Source organism: Nansenia antarctica, assembly GCF_963989245.1.
Source record: "Nansenia antarctica genome assembly, chromosome: 4".
Classification (NCBI taxonomy): domain Eukaryota; kingdom Metazoa; phylum Chordata; class Actinopteri; order Argentiniformes; family Microstomatidae; genus Nansenia; species Nansenia antarctica.
The window spans coordinates 22,327,399-22,344,629 of NC_137689.1; the positions used below are offsets into that span (position 1 = coordinate 22,327,399).

The window sequence follows — 17,231 nt, forward strand, 5'->3', positions numbered from 1 at the left end:
TCATGTCGTTAATACTCAAGTAAAACATAAATAATGTTACATTTGTAGTGAATCTCAGAGCAACTTCAGATCTTGGCATACATTAAACATAGGTAATTGAAGTAATCCTGTGGCATGCCATTACAGAGGGCATACTGGCCAAGACAACTACTACCACAGTAGAACTACTACTACTACTACTACTACTACTACTACTACTACTACTACTACTACTACTACTATTACTACTACTACTACTACTACTACTGCTACTACTACTTCTACTACTGTACTGTAGGTTGTTCCTGCTGGTTCCTTATCAGTCCCATTTGTGACCATCACATAGGTACAGTACTACGCCTAACTCCTTCTGAGACGGATGTGGATAACCAGTAGGTAGTATGTAGTTTCCTACTCTAAAATCTCCTTAGATGTAACCAATGAGAAATACAGTCTTCTCATGCCTAACAACTGACATTGTACGGTTCCTGAATGTCCAAAGGTTTTACATTGTATGACAGATACGCTTATATGATTCTTTAAAAAAAAAAATCATACTGTATATGATATGCAATTTTTAAAATGTCATTTTCAACATCACAGAGAAAAATCTAAAAAAGAAAAATGATTCCATCCCATGTCAACTCTCAACGTTATACTGTACTTGGCAATTCCTCACAGTGCAGATCCCAAGGGTCCCCAGGATGATAACTGGGGGTATGCCTGCCCTCTGGTTGTGGGCTGTGTCCCGCTGCAGCAGAGGGTCAGAGTGGTGGGGGCCTTGGCAGGTCTCTGTGCTGATGCCTGTGTATGACAGTCGCCATCCTCCGTGTTTTCCCATCCATTCAGCTCGTTTTCTGAGCCTCGATGTGCAACGTAGGCCACACTCCACATGCAAACTGAACACAGTGCAGACAGACAGGTGTTAGGCCTTTCCTCTATAGAGTGGTGCCATGAGGCCAACCATCAGAGCACCAGGATGTGTTCAAGTAGCATCGACGGACGATGACGAGAGTGCACTTACCTTTACATTGGGTCTGTGCTTGAGGTAGGTTGACCTGATCTGGAGGCTGTATGATGATAGGATTCGTGAGCATTTTCAGTGATACCTTGTGCCAATCAAGCATAGGGAATCATCTTACTCAAATCATTTCACTAATGATAATGTTAATGCTCTTAATTCAGTGGTGTAAAAGCAGACCCTAAGCATAGTGGATGATACCATTAGCCACAGTACAAGGAACCAGTTCCCTACCTGAGGAGTATGTGCAAGTAGGACCCCAGGCCTGTGAGGAGGTGCCACCAGGCATGGAACTGTGTCACTGTTCCAACACCAGAGGGCAGTCTCTGTCTAGTGGATCTGGGAGACAGGGGGATTCTCCATCACATCACACACACTACTAGGCTTGAGAGCACTGCCCAAAGCAGACCAAAGAATAGATGATAAATCTTGAATGTAATCTTAATCTACAAAAGTAGTATCATATTCTAAAATGCTAATATGTTACAGAATGAGCAGAGTTGGAGATTCTCAAGAGAGAATTGTTATTATTATTATTTGTTGTTGTTGTGTACTTATTTATTTACCTCAGTGAGTCACAGAAGATGTTGTCAATGTTCCACAGCAGGAATCCTAACAGGAAGACACTTAGAGAAGTGTAACAGAGAGGCCTGAGCCAGGGGTACACCCTACAATGGAAACAAAACCAATATCATCTACTAGTAACTACAAATATATGATTGTGTGTTCCATGGGGCAGCTATCAATATCTAACATAAATAATAATAATAATAATAATAATAATAATAATGATAATAATAATAATAATACATTTATAGATGTGGATTACAAACTATATGTAGGTACTATGGCCTCTGAAATGGTTCTTTCAGATTCATATATCCCACAATAGTCAAGGCAAGGGGAATGGCTGTACAATGATAGATTTGAAGGACACAATGTACTCTTGAGCTTTTAGGTTATCTGATCATTTCTATTAGTGTAGGCCACACAACTGCTGCCACATACACTGCCACTCACCATGTTACAATGAAGATCGATCGCAGCACTAGGCAGGCTACCAGTGCCCCGTACATGACCTGCCAACACACAAAAACTAAATCTTAAGCTTAAACTATATGGCAGAGATGAAATGAGGCATGAGGCAGATACCAGTATCATGATGGGCTTGTTGCTACCAGTCTTCTTAACCCTAACCCGAAAATCTAGTTTGACTATAGGCTTTGGCATGTCCAGGGTCCAGCCACCAGGTTGTGCTAAATCCGGACTCAAATAAAAGGACTGCTTCTACTCTTAAAAAATAGCCACATAAATCACATTGGTGTTGTAACGACGTAAGTGCATGAATTCGGAACTTTTTTTTAAAGGGAGATAAACAACTACTTGCAGCAATTTGATATGAAACATTTGGACCTATGTCCTTCTCTTCCACTTCCATTGTGTCCAAACTATTTACAGTAAACATATATTAAAAATATACTTCAGTTAAGGGAATAACCTTGAATTCCAATGATGGTTCACATTTCTTGATGTGTTAACATTACTGCAGTTCGCTAGGTAAACAGGAATTACTAGTAGCCTACTTGCGATGCGAGAGTTCCGAATCAAGGTAGCTCTCAGCCCGCTGACTCGGTGGGCATGGCTACAGAGCGATCACTTTTCAAAAATGAAATCAAGGTCCTATGTTGCAAACAGCATTTTATCTTGTGGCCATCCACAATGATGTGAATCGATTTTAAGAAACGTAATGCCTGACGCACAGACATGTCAATCATTGCTTTCTTTCCGAATAATAACGAGCAACTTCGGGGTAGAATCTGTATCTGTTTCCATCGCATTATTTGTGCTTTTCCGAATAACGTACTCATATTCGGTAGGCCTACATCCTTATCCTCTAGTGATAATAATAAAATACAATAATAATCATTCTTCTTCCTTCTTCTAGCATTGTGACTGGCAATGGGCCGTGGACCTATATGATTTGTTTCTTATGGTGACTGATGTATAGATGATTCCCTTACTTTAGAGAAATGTAGCCTACTTGTTGTAAGTCACTTTCGATAAAAGTGTCTGCTAAATGTCAATAATGTAGCTAAACATGTAAATGAGCATTGAGCAAACGAGCAATGAGAAACATAGAACAGTGAGATTAGTAAGCAAAGACAGCTCTGAAGAGTAAACAAACGACGCTTTGTCTCATTGTGCCTGTTGTTATGTAGCAACACGGACACCTCCAGACTCTCAATATTTGCTGCACCACTGGGTAGCATGATGGGGGCTTAGAGAAGAAATCACACTGTACTTAAGGCCGGGGTTTTTTCCTGACCACATGACCTAACCAAGGTATATTACATCTACACTGAGTAACATTAAAAAAGTGAACATCAAGTAAAAAAAGTTAAAGTCAACATCATGAAAAAAACAGCTGTGAACATGACAGGAATGATGAGACTCGGCAGCTGGTGAAAGGGAAAGCGAGTGTGTCATTGATTTTCAAAAACGTTGACATTTTTTATTTTTTTTTCTCAATAAAAGTCAGAACATTTGAATTGGTTGTCGACTTTCACCAGCTGCCGTCACAAATGCTTTAAAATGTTGCATTCTTGAACTAGGACATCTGGGATTAAAATGCCACAGCAGCAAACAAACTGTATCAAACAGGATCTCACATCCGGCTGGCCCACTGGGACAATATTGACTACTAATGAAACACTCAACTCTTATAGCAAACAAAGAGCTTGACCACTGAACAATAGAACCAACACTCCCTTACCTGGTGAAAGACTGGCTCCTTCCATTGTAAATAGACCTGAAAAGGATAAAAGTCAATGAATGCAACACCATTTCACAGCACAATCTCCATCTCTATAGATTCTATTTTGAACTGCTAAGCTTATTTTCAACAGAGGCAACAGTGATGAGGCAAACATGACTCACCACACTGACTGAGACACTGAAGATCAATAACAAGGTGATTGGAAATAAACTGATCTTGTTTTCCTGCTTGAAGCTTTCATATCTGCAACAGAAAAAAGAAACATTTCTTCTTAAAGGCATGCAATACTGTAGTTATTGTAATTACAGACATAAACCCCATTCACACATAAGAGCTTTCCCAGTAAATTCCATGGAATTTGTGCCATGTGTGAACAGGATTTACAGGGAAATTCGCTCAGGCAGTGTCCCTGATCAGGACCTTGTGTGATTCCATAGAATTTACAGGGAAGGCTTAGGTGTGAACAGAAGCATGAACATTGCCTGGTCCGGCACGTAAAGGGTTACGTATGTCTGCTGCAGGACGTTTTCCAATCACAGCGAGTAGTTTCTCACTTTGTACTTTTGGTTCACTCCACTAATGTTACAGAGTTGGCTAGTTATCCCACATCACATCAGCCAAAGTAGTGATAAATATAATTCCACAACTGGATACTACTTCATTTCCATGCGTGATTCAAGTAGCTCGTGCAAACCCTGGAATGCCATTGACATGTGTGAAAAGTCACAACACAGGAATCTTAGGGCATTCAGCTCATGTGTGAATGGCGAAAATCACTGGCGGTCCCGAGTTGGGATTCCACGTAATTTACAGGGAACTATGTGTGAAAAGGGCTATATACTAAGGCATTTGAAAAGAATGGAAAGCGATGCATGTACTGCATATGAAACACCTGTTAAAATGGAGGAAGGACACATGCTGCACCCACAGACAACTAAATGATACATATTCTTTTAATCCACAAGTACAGTAGGAGTTGCACCTTCTAAGAGTACACTCATCTGTTCATCTATCACGTTGTTTACCAGACAATTGCTTTCAGTGGGTTTTGGGCCTGGAGAAATATGTTCAACGTGGCAATGAATGACTGATTGTGAAAGATGAGGGTGTAAATCCAAAATATTGGGCACTTACAGACAGTAGACAAAGACACAGGTGCTGTAGATCATTGGCAGCTCATCCAACAGCTATAGGAGATAGTGGAGACACAGAGAATGATGTACCAGGAGATGGACAGCACAAACGAAGAAGGAATCATTGTTCCAAAATCTTTGTCATTACACCAGTGACCCTGATATAACTTGCAAGAAAATACATTTGGCATTCCATCGCAAATATTTCTACAGGTACTGTACGCACAAATGTGCATTCAGCAGAATATGGTGGTGAGACAAAGATGTTAACAGTGCGTCCTTAAGTGACACACACCAGCACACAGTGATCTATTGTGAATGTGTCTGCTGACAACTCATGATTTATTTGTACATAGTACACGTTAGCTCACCTGCATCTCGTATTGCAGAGTCATGTGGAAGCACCAGGATCCAACGCCAACAGCTGTAACAGAAGCAGAGATGCCGTCACACAGGAAGTAAAGACATTCCAACTCAATTCTCACATAAACAGAACAGTATATCCTGATGATGTACATCACCTGTGTCATCTTTCCTTTCAAAATACTTTACAGACATGGGGACTACTTCTCTTACCTGCCAGCCCCAGGAAAGAACAGACATAGCGGAACTCCAGGCCATCTTTATACGTCTGGATGGCACCGTAAATAGGAGGAAGGATCATAATCAGGTTACTGACAGTGTTCCCTGTACAACAAGACAACAGAGACATGTTCAGAGGAAGGAAAAAAAACAGTAATACAGCAAAACAACACTCATTGAATGTCCATGAGCGGAGCATTCCTGAGTGGCTCAGCCTTTCAGCTGAACCGGTGATAATGTTCTGAGACAGAATGAGGTTTACAATGAGCATGTTCCAATTACAAGACTCTGGACAGTGACCTCTTCTCTAAATTAGATTACACTTTATTGTCATTGCAGAGTGCAAGTACCAAACTGGTAATGCAGTTTAGCATCTAACCAGAAGTCCACATAGTGATATAAAGTATGATAGTGATAGGTACAGTATGGCACAGTGATATACAGTAAATGGTGTACAGTTAAGGTAGCTATGTATAGTATGGTGTATAGCTACAGCTCCATTGTCCTGTCTGCTCTAAAAAGGCTCTGTCCTGTTAACGTAGTAACGCTAACCGGTACACTGATATTAAGCCATGTTTCAGAGTGAATCATAATCCAATCCATAATCCTCATCTCGTCTGGGAGGTAATCCAGAGTTCATCCATTTTGTTTGCTAGTGAGTGGACATTGGCGAGAAATAAACTGAGCAAGGATAATCCGTTGTCGGTTCGCATTGTTGTTGTTTAACCCGCAGGCCTCCGCGATGGCTCTGACATTGCCTGTGGTCACGTCTCCAATGAGAGGCATTCTTCCTCTGGGCACCAGTTCCACTTACTCCCGCAGACCTAGCAAGCTGGGGTGGAATGCGAAAATAATGGAATGCGTCTGTTTCTATAGTGGTGTTGTAGATGTGTTTTTACAGTAGAATGTGTTGAGGTTGTAGTATAGTTGTGTATTGTTCAGCAGCACTAAATTAATTCAGATAAAATTACATGGGGAATGGATGGCCTCAGTTTTCTGTCATTGGATTTCTCTATTTCATGTTTTGCATAACTTTAACTGTAAATAACTGTGACCTTGATGCTGCAAGCAGGCCTACCATTGTTCTCCTCTGCTGAGGTTTTGAAAACTGAGATCTAGCGTACACAAAAGCAAATGGCAAACAATGAGAGTACCAGGCAATCACTGTGGCCTCGTTCTTTGTCTTCCACATCAGGGTGATTGAACATAGCACATTCCAGCCTTTTATTCTACAATCCAACAACTTGGATCCCTATTTAAAACCAAAACCATGCGTACCACTCACATCACTGTGTGGGTCTAAGCGTGATGTGAGGTGAGGTATGAGGTCACCATCGAGACTTGGAACAGTAGTTTTATATCTATGAGCACTAGGCCTATATCTCATTATGGGAACCTGAATAATCCATTCAAATATCAGTTCCACTGATATGTGAATAATCACGTCATCCAGTTTGCATCTATCAGCAGGCAAGGTGGAAGATGAGAGGACTATTATTGGGACACCAGAACAATCTCAGAAGGAAAAGTGCACTAGTCCAACAAAACTAACTCTGACCTACTTGGCAGAGTTCCAAATTCAATAAACTGCTGCATCATAGCCAGTGCCCGTTTAAGCAACATCAGACCATTATGCACGTTGCCATGGAGGACAAATTAATGTACATGCTTTTTTACACGTGTACAGGCATATGGACCTTATTCTTCATCAAGTATTATGTCCAGCATTGTGTTGTGTATACATACCACTATACAAATATTCAACACTAAAGAAATTAACAGTAATATCAAGAGTGGGCGTGGGATATCTTCAGAGCCTCAGGCCCATAGAATGACCGTTCCAGATCATCCCATCAATATCAACTACTGTAGGCCTACATGCTCCGCTCAGATTGAATTAATAGTCCAAACACCTCTCATAATGGTCACACACAAACAAACAAAAAAGTTGATCGACCACCAAATCACGAATCCTGACAGGCCGGTTGTTTATCTCGTAATGACACAAAGGAATGGAGCTATTCGATAAAAAAAATCGCGGATTTTTGCGGATGTTAGTCGGTGGTGCCAGGTAGACTTATCACGAGCTCTTCTTGTGGCACTCGTGCCGAACGCGATTTAATGGCTGTAACACGCCCGTAAATCAGTCGGTTAATTACAATAGGAGCTGGTGCATTATCGTGTTAAATTCCACTCGTAAAATAACAGGGTCTGTTTTACCTAGCCTCAATTATAGAATAACATAACGCACGGTCCGACGAGATGGCACCACAGGTAATTTTGAAAAACAATAAATGAATGATAAAATGTTGATAGATCCGTCAACTTTTCTGACTGGCTATTAAAACGGTATTGCTGGTGCATAAACGCCGTGCCCCACTACCCAGACGTCACACAAAATCCAATGCACTTAGTCCACGTTATAAATATAAGGTTGTTGTTTTTCCGGAATTATCGCTACATTTAAATCCATATTGGGGAGCAACCGTACGGGAATGCATTTGAGCATTGCCATGTTTACGCTATTCTAGACGGCCATTCGCACGCATCCGTCTGTATTTATTGCATTCATTTTGGATTCACAAAACGTCCGTTTCGATAGGCATGGTATCAGCTGTACACCTACTTACAGAATTCTGCGATGTAGAAAGAGACCACATAATTCTCCTCACACCAGTCCAGCGTTGAGGTCGGCCGGCCCCAGTAGCCCAGTCTGTCTGCGGAGGGAGCCATGATGGGAAATGAACGGGATAGTTGAGAGTGAGGGAGGAGTGTTGAATCTTTATAGTAACGGATTTATGGCCCCATTCAATCTGTAGGCTACAATACTGTACAGGTGTGGTTTGGTTCGATGTCACTGCAACCTGCAAACCGGCACAACTGTGTGTAAAAATATTTACTTAATCTACTTTACCTTCTGCAGCTGCTTATTTCAACATCTGGACTATTTGGACTATCTGGACCCTGACAGTTGTCCCAGAGGATGGGGATAACTAAAGCCATACAACGTCAGATTGTTTGTTAGATTAGCCTATATTGTTCTGCATATATTATAGGCACGTAAACATGTAACATATACAATTTAATTTCATTTAATTTCATTTAATTTAATTTAACATTTAACATTTAACATTTAACATTTAATTGTATTATTATAGTTATTGTAATATTTGTGTCTGCCCTGTTTCCTATCATTCTCTGCCATGTGGGAGGGAGGGAGGGAGGAGGGGGGATGCATACGCATGATTGTTTTTTATGGTGAATAATTGCTTATGTTGAATAAAACACAGTCTTTGGAACATTGCATGATATGATGCACACAGTGTTTGTATGGGAATCATTGTAATAAAATAAGTATCTGGGTATTTTTAGACATACTGTAGGCTATAACACACTTTCACATAACTGTATTTTGGATTATCATACAAATACATATTATACTTAGTGAATTAAATGCACTATTTAGCAAACATATTATCTGGTGAACAACTCATTGGAAACGATTGATTTGAATATTTGAGCTAGTATCATGACTTCAAAATACAATATATACTTTGTTTTTCTCGCCATTTTACGTAGGCCTCGGTCTTGCATTCCCAGATGACCACGGCTATGATTTGTGTGAATGGCGTAACATGGCACAGAGCCAAGTGGGTCAGAGGTTAATTTAATTTGTTAACTTTTTCAAAAGTTCCCCATACTGTAAGTCACACCACCAAGCAACTTAAGCAAAGTACTTAACAGATCACAGAATTAGTATCTGAAACCAAAAGACAGTCAAGGTCTATCGTGCAGACTCTCATCCTAAATCATGCACGCATACAAACATTTTAAGAGATTTCAACAGTATATTTAGCTTCCTCAGACAAAACATACTGTATACAGTGAGTAAACCACATTAATGAAAAAAGTTGACATCAGATTGGTGTGTGTGGTGTGTGAAATTACAGCTTTTAATTGTCAAAACAGCTCCTCACAGTGATCACAACTGACAGTGCACACAAGTGTGAGCCACTCCTTAGTTGATAATGAGCAGTGGCAACAGATGTTGTTGATGCTCAATGATGTAACACGTCTAGACATGTATGGTTTAAACTTTATTCTGTTCAGTGATCAAATATGTACAGAATAGAACACATGATTGCATACATTTTATTTCAAATGACATAACATGATATACAGTACCAAACATCATTTTGAATAATAATAATATATATATATATTTTAAACATAGCGACAAAAATGATAATGCTATAATATATAAATCATAAAAGTTTCTTTCTGCCAGCAGAAATCGTTGCCACCATTTAAAAAATCTTAGGCCCTGTGGAAGTACACTCATTCAAAAAGGCAAATATGACTAGTGATGAATAATCATATCATGAATTAGTTCCATTTCAGTCCAAAAATAAGTCTTCCACTGGGAGAAATTGAACTTGGTACAAAGTACTTGCATACAGTTCAGGTTCCCCAAGCCTGTCCATCATAGACTTGCTCAAGTCATCATCACAATACTGAGATCAAGGTGGACCTATCTGACTTTGAGAAAGATATGTAAACAAAGAAGATCTGATGAATAGCAAACATTCTTTGATGATGATAAAAACAATTCCCAACTTGTTGCCAGCCTTGTTTAAAACTTAAATGGAGTTTATAAATCAGTTTATTTACATATCTTTCACATTACAGAGAGGGAATCATTGATCACTATCAGCACTGGGTAGGACATTGGTTGGAGTGACATTAATGAGTGCAGAGAAACATCACAGGCAATTTGACTTGTCCAGCTTGGTGGTGTAGCAGACTCATAAAACAATGTCTATGACATCACAGGTCAGCTCCTCTCTCCTCTTTGACTGTCCTATCTGCCTGTGGAATTGAGCCTGTCTCTGTCTCTTCCAACAGTTTACCTTTTCTCTGAGAGCAATGCTTTTGATGCTGGGTAAGAGGTGCAGGATGTTGCTGGGCAAAGACAACACCCCTGAATTGGACAGGTTCAGTTCCTGTAAGGCAGTCAGGCCACTGAACATCTCCACATCCAGTGAGCTCAGCTTGCCATTGTGGGACAGGTCTAGGACCTGAAGGCTGCTGAGGTCACTGAAACTGTGTGGTTGGATAGCTACCAGCTCAGACAGCCCACTAAGAGACAGATGCCCCAGATCCCTCAGTCCTACAAAGCTGTCCCTCTCGATACAGAGAATGGGGTTGCCATCCAGACATAGAGACCTCAGTGGGAGACCTAGTAGCTTGGGCACAGATACCAGCCTATTCCCTGACAGGCTTAGGCTCTGGATGTTGGGAGAAGTCATCTGTGGGTTTCTGACGACAGAAGTCAGAAAGTTGTGGGACAGGTCCACACTGATGGGTCCTCTATGGCCTTTGTTGGTAAACATATCCAGTCTGATCGCCTGAAGCCTGTTATTGCTCAGGTCTATCTCAGTGAGAGGCAGGCCTGAGAAGCAGCCTTGTGCCAGCTCCTCCAGAACATTGTGGCTAAGGTCTAGGGTCTCCAGGTAGCGCAGCCTGGAGAAGGTGCTGCTATTAAGCCTGGAAATTAGGTTGTTGCTCAGGTCCAGGCTGGCCAGTGTGGTGTACCCCGGGCCAGAGAGAATGGAGTCTGTGATGGTGTGGATGGCATTGGAGGACAGGTTCAAGGAGGAGGTGGCGAGAGGGATGGGGATGGGAGCTAGGCCTGGTCCCACCCCGCTACAGTCCACCCTGGTCAAACTGAAGCTGTCGAATAGGCCAAAGCTCTCCACTTCACAGTGACAGCTTGGGTGGCAGTCCTTCACCGCAGCCACATGGAGGACCATAAAAAGCCAAATACTCACACCCTGAAGACAGGACATTGCGCGGGACATTGCACCCTAAGGAAGATTAAAAAAAGAAATTAAAAAAGAAACCCAGTTTGATTAGGGCCTATTAATTGATTAAAACAAGTGGACACATTTTCACTGAAATCTGCATGCTGTAATTCTCTCTCCTGTGCCTACTGATGGGTACCAGAGTGTATTTCCTTCAATCCAAATGTAATCCAAAACTCAAATGCATCGATTAACATTATCTCCCTTGTCAAGACAGGTGAGAAATGTGGTCATACTGGTCATAGTCCGGACTCCTGTTCCTTTCTGCTATTGCCTGGGGATAGTAGTGGATAGTGAGTTGGACTGAAGGTCATCATCCCACCTGGGAACACCACTACTAGTGTATCATTGAGTAAGGCACTTAACCATAAATTACTGTAGCGAGACTGTCCCTGTAATCTCTAATTGTAAATCGCTTTAGATAAAAGCGTCTGCTAACTGGTTAAAATGTAAATGAAGAAAAAAACTGTTTTCTGTATACATTGAGATACAGTATGGTATTTGGTGAGAGTAAATAACTGACTGTGGGAGAAGCAGGTTCTTGACGGGTCTAAGTCATACAAGAGTCTCTGTGTTCATTCATCCACCATGTATGACGCATCTATCAGTCAAGCAAAGAAAGTACTTTTTGAGCAACAAAATCTAAACACATATTCATCTAAAAGCATCAATTAGAAACATAAGGCAAAAATAAACACATAAAAAGGCCAGATGTCACTGTAAAATATTGGCCTAAGAAGTACAAAATAGCTTATATAGCATTGTTTAAAACAACATCTATGTTTACACATAAAAAAAGATAAAGATAAAGTGTGAGTTAATTTGGGGAAATAAAGACCAGACTGTATAATATTGTATTTTGGTCTGCTTTGGAATTAATTTCACTATTCTGATATTTCTTGTCAGCTGGAGAAGTACCTCCGGTCCCACCGTGGGATCAGCTGTGCAGTGAGCAGTGAGTGCACACAGACTTCATGTTAGAAATACCTGCCCATGGGGGAAGGGTGAGGCACCAGGTGTGCATGTGAACCACTGCACAGGCTAATGAAACACTGGATTTCCCCGTAAACCAACCCAATCCGATCTCTATTACCAAATTCCCATCTTGGCAGTGGCTATGAACCATGAATTTACTGCAGATTCCATATAACATCTTCCGTGCATGAGAAAATCATGGTTGCTCTGTAGCAGTAGGACAAAGAAAAAGCACCATTGCCTTTTGAAGTGTAACTTGTAGTGCAACATCAAAGGCTTGTCTTTTTTTAGGATATACTTGGAATACTTTCACTGCCCATTGGCAGCACACTTGCTAAAGAGAACATAAAAGTGGGGGAAGGGTGTGAGTAAGTCTGGCTCAAAATGTTGGGGAGACTACGATTATTGTAGATGCAAGCATGACTAAGCAACAGAAATTCAATTTCCAAGCAAGGAATAAGCAGTAAAGAGAATGTTGGCAGCAGATTTATGATCACAGGTTTATACTCACCCTTGGCACTTTTTACTCACACTCAGGATTACATGGTTATTAAGGTAATTTAAGAGAGGGTCTTTAAGAAAGCCTTTAAAGGAACACTTCCCCCATTTCTAACATCATTCAGCCAAGGGGGGAATTGGGATTGGGGCTCAAGATTTAGAGCTTCAAGACAAATCAGACCTTTGACAGAAGGGAAATGGCTAAAAGTAGTTAATCAAAATATTATTAATTCACCAAATTAAAGTACACCCATTATTACCCCCCCCTTCTTCAGTGATCTCATCCGTTTCCTTTCTCTGCTTTCCACTGGGTCTTGCTACTTTCACCCCCTCATTGCTCTCACATCTGTTAACAGCATTGCTGCGACATATCATTAGACGAGCAGAAGGCATTGTTGACTTACCTTTACAAATGGCATTGTTTTCTAAATGAGGGTGACAGTTTGGTGATCAAATACAAATCACAGTATGAAATGATCTATTCGCCTGACAAGAAGTGTCTTTTGTCCATTCTGAATTCCAGCATAATAATAAGATAAACCTCTTAACTGAGCACCTACTACAGATTGAATCAAATAAAAGGTTCAAATTGATAGAAATGATATGCTTTGTATGCCGTATGCGTTACAATGTTACAAAAATGCTGCATTCAATCGTACGACCTTCAGCAAAACTGGAAAACTTATATAAGAACCTCTAGTTTTCAAGGAATGTAGAGTGCTCACCTTTTTTGACGGATTTGTGAAACTTTTTCAGTCGATTTCTTTAGGTAGCCGATATGTATCTCACTATTGGCAAAGACAGTCTTGCGTTTGAGCAGACTGTACTGGACATGTTTGAAAAGTTCTGTGCTTCCCCCATCTGCTGTATAAAACTTCGCCAGTCCCTTCCCTTCTCACCACTGTCACGCAATCATCAGCCGAACCGCCCATTTTAACTAGTTTACTGCTCAGAGTCTGCTCATGCTATTGGGCATACTGAAGCCATCAACCATTGACAATATCAGTATCCACGGACAAGCAACTACACATATCGACACGTGGCGTGTAAAATAGGTTACAGTAGAATAATGATAATGTATGTTATGTTTAGAAATGATCATAGGATAAACAATTGGTTACAGGGTAATAATGCATAATACGTTTGGTCTATGATATAATTCTACAGTACTGTCAAAATGTATGATATTTCTAAGGCGTTTACGGACTTTTAGCCTAAACATGGCAGTGTGAGATAATATTCTGTTCATGAGTGCAGGCCAAGCAGTGTGAAATCGATGGCACTGTGAATGTGGGATGTCACGTTCAACCACTAGATGGCAAAGTTCCAGAACAAACTTCTTGGGCTCGCAAAGTCTTATTTTGCTAGTGGTAGCTATTTGCTTGTCTTATTATGGTAGCGGATAAAGTTAGAGATGGTTTGGTTGGTTGGTTGGATAGAATGTAGAGTTGGTTGATTGAGTGGTAGGGTTAATAACATTAGTCGGTTAACCGGATGAGTTTTTGGAGTTACAAAAAGTGAAAAGGTTTTTAATATGTATCAGAAAGCATTTATCAGGGTTGATGAAGATTGTGGGTAGTTGAAAGAAAATTAGATAAGTTGGTTAGATTGGTTGACTGGATAAATTAATGGATAGATGAAAGAGAGGATAGTTATACTTAATTAATAATTAAGAGGTTAACCAGTGTGGGTTATACTAAGTCAAGCAGTAGTGACTGGTGAAAGGAGGATGGCTAGTTGAAAGGTTAGATAGATATAAGGTTGGAATGATAGATAGTAGCTTATGTTAGAAGGTCATAGATACAATGATTGATAGGTACTGTAGGTAGGTACGTACATACATACATACATACATACATACATACATACATACATACATACATACATACATACATACATACATACATACTTACTTATGCAATATGTATTATCTCACTGGAGTGGGTAGAGAGTTGGTTGGTTACGTTTTTGGAGTTTAAAGCGTAATAGTTTAATAGTTTAAAAAGTTTGATAGGTATCAGAAAGCTTTTATACAGGTTAATGAAGATTGGGTGAGAAAGTGAGAGGTTGGTTAGGTTGGTTGGTTGATTAGATGGATGAATGAATGGATACATGAAAGAGAGGATGGACAGATGAGAGTGGGGAATTATAGAAAGATCAAAACAAACAATTAAGAGGTTAACCAGTGTGGTTATACTGAGTGAGCCAGTAGTGACTGGTGAAAGGAAGAAATGATGATGCTAGGTGGTCGCATCGTGCCTAACCACCCGCTAGCTGTGCCGATATACCACGGCTTCTCGTTCCATAACGCTTAAAGCCATAGCTAGCCCTATTATTAATAGTCCTTAATAGCCCTATTGTTAATGTGTTCTGCAAGGCTCCTGTTGTTTTTATTGAAAGATCTTGTAAGTTCCATAGCTATTGCAGTAAAGGCCAATGCACACGGCGTGCGATTTTGTCGCACGACAACATTCGATTCTCAATTCACACTAATGAATGAATCAATGTGAATGGAGAATCGAATGTTGTCGTGCGACAATATCGCATTGCATGCCGTGTGCATTGTCTCATTGAGATGCATTCAAAACAATGGAATCGAATTCTGCTGTGCGACAGAATCGCACGCCATGTGCATTGGGCTTAAAGGCCAATGCACACGGCGTGCGATTTTGTTGCACGACAACATTCGATTCTCAATTCACATCGATGAATGAATGAATGTGAATGGAGAATCGAATGTTGTTGTGCGACAATATCGCATCGCACGCTGTGTGCATTGTCTCATTGGATCTCATTCAAAACAATGGAATCGAATTCGGCGGTGCGACAAAATCGCACGCCGTGTGCATTGGGCTTAACAATGTTGGAAACCGTAAACCGGATGAGAGGTACAATTGGAACAAAAGATTTCTCAATGGTTTATGGTAGTATCAGGTGTACTTAATAACATATCAAAAGTCGACCAAAATCTGACCACAAGAAAGGTTAAGATGGACGCCACCAGTTCCTTAAAAGACCATTACTCCTTCATTATTCATCCAAGTCATTTTGGTGCCTAACCCCATGTTTTGGTGATCTAGGAATCCAATTAGCATATATCAATTATAGTGAAGCTCTTTGTAGGCCTACTGATTTTTCAGTCATCATATGCTGGACCCCAATTGAAATAAGCCAGTGGCTTTCTTGGGTTTTTATCCTGTTAGTTGACCTTGTATGTAATATGTACTTTCATGTACCTACTTCTGCAAATCTTCTAATAAAGTTTTCAATCAATCAATCAATGGACAGCATTTAAGCCATAGACGACTTCCATAATGTTCCTGAGTCTTGTGCCTTCCATCAGTTTTCCTATTGCAAACAAATATTTTATATTTTATAATATATTCCTATATATATATTTAAATATATATATATACAATACCAGTCAAAAATTTGGACACACACATATATCTGTATACAGAAATATCTCTCTAAAGGAAGAGATGGGGTTAACCCTAAATGCAAAACTGTCTAAATATTTGGTGCTCTGTAGGCTACACTAGTGTATATTATACATCACATGTGTACGGCATGTAAACCCATACACAGGGCATGGTCTGTTTACAATGTGTTCATAATATTTGAAAGGTATGTTTCTCCTCTCTTATCTGTCCCTAACCCTAACCCTGGAACAATTGGAATTCTCTCACGCCAGTCAGACGGAAAAAATCCTTTTGGCTCATGTGCTTGACCTCACAAATGCTACCCAAGGCTAGACTGCCATGCCCTCCAAGGACAGCCTGAACATAAGATTATCACCACATACCAAGTGGTTAAATTGAATGATTTCACTAGGGGAACCTTGGTGGGTCTCGGGGCAAATTGAATGCTGAAATTAAAGTATTTCAACACTAACAATAAGCTAATTCCCGGAACCCGGTTCCAGTGGGTTCCCAACCAATTCCACTACTGTTTATACAATCAGAAATTGGTGGTCATTAAAAGTCATGAATGGAACCAATAAGCAACCTAGAAATGTACAATCACCATGACTCCTCACATAATTCAGGGGAATTAAGGTCACATCACAATATATTTTTGTTTTACCATTTTATTTGGGGGAAAGGAGGAAATGTGTAGCAGTTTCATACCATTCAATTGTTCCATTTATAATTGTTTTGTGGCAAAACATGACCAGACACAGTGTTGGAAACAGGGTATGGCTGATTAGTCAAAAGACTTCCACAGACTATTACCTTTCACTCAGAGGTTAGTTCTTTAACTAGTGCAGAGCAGTGCTTTCAGTGCAGATCAGTAACAAGCTAAAGTGACTCACAGCGGTTAGGCTGGAGAGGAAGTAACTTTGGATGGGGGAGGAGTGAACAATAGAAAAAGGCAAGCGTGCAAACAAACAAACAAGCATT

General features: G+C 40.3%; 2 protein-coding genes across 3 annotated transcripts; both read right to left on the reverse strand.

Annotated features, from left to right (window-relative positions):
* Positions 1-528: 528 nt before the first annotated feature.
* On the reverse strand, positions 529-8,342 carry acer3 (alkaline ceramidase 3). 2 transcript variants are annotated; one of them, XM_080528549.1, is made up of 11 exons: positions 8,122-8,342; positions 5,486-5,596; positions 5,281-5,333; positions 4,911-4,963; positions 3,938-4,019; positions 3,774-3,809; positions 2,021-2,079; positions 1,567-1,668; positions 1,235-1,339; positions 1,004-1,049; positions 529-878 (listed from the first exon to the last, which is right to left on the reverse strand). In XM_080528549.1, the coding sequence occupies exons 1-11, from the start codon at positions 8,222-8,224 to the stop codon at positions 825-827; spliced, it is 804 nt and encodes a 267-aa protein (XP_080384675.1). In that variant the 5' UTR covers positions 8,225-8,342; the 3' UTR covers positions 529-824. The 2 variants fall into 2 exon arrangements, with proteins under 2 accessions (XP_080384675.1, XP_080384676.1); XM_080528550.1 differs by having other exon boundaries at positions 5,486-5,540; positions 8,122-8,295.
* Positions 8,343-9,602: 1,260 nt separating this feature from the next.
* On the reverse strand, positions 9,603-13,681 carry LOC308156616 (tsukushi-like). The gene is made up of 2 exons (XM_080529995.1): positions 13,554-13,681; positions 9,603-11,358 (listed from the first exon to the last, which is right to left on the reverse strand). Exon 2 carries the CDS (start codon positions 11,350-11,352, stop codon positions 10,297-10,299), a length of 1,056 nt encoding a protein of 351 aa, XP_080386121.1. The 5' UTR covers positions 11,353-11,358; positions 13,554-13,681; the 3' UTR covers positions 9,603-10,296.
* Between the last annotated feature and the right edge of the window lie 3,550 nt (positions 13,682-17,231).

Coding starts and splice junctions, on each gene's coding strand:
- acer3 (XM_080528549.1), bottom strand. CDS start 8,224: ATGGCTCCCTCCGCAGACAGACTGGGCTACTGGGGCCGGCCGACCTCA. Junction 5,597..8,121: donor TTTCTACATCGCAGAATTCT/GTAAGTAGGTGT, acceptor CTTGTTGTACAG/GGAACACTGTCAGTAACCTG. Junction 1,050..1,234: donor TACTTGCACATACTCCTCAG/GTAGGGAACTGG, acceptor ATCATCATACAG/CCTCCAGATCAGGTCAACCT.
- LOC308156616 (XM_080529995.1), bottom strand. CDS start 11,352: ATGTCCCGCGCAATGTCCTGTCTTCAGGGTGTGAGTATTTGGCTTTTT.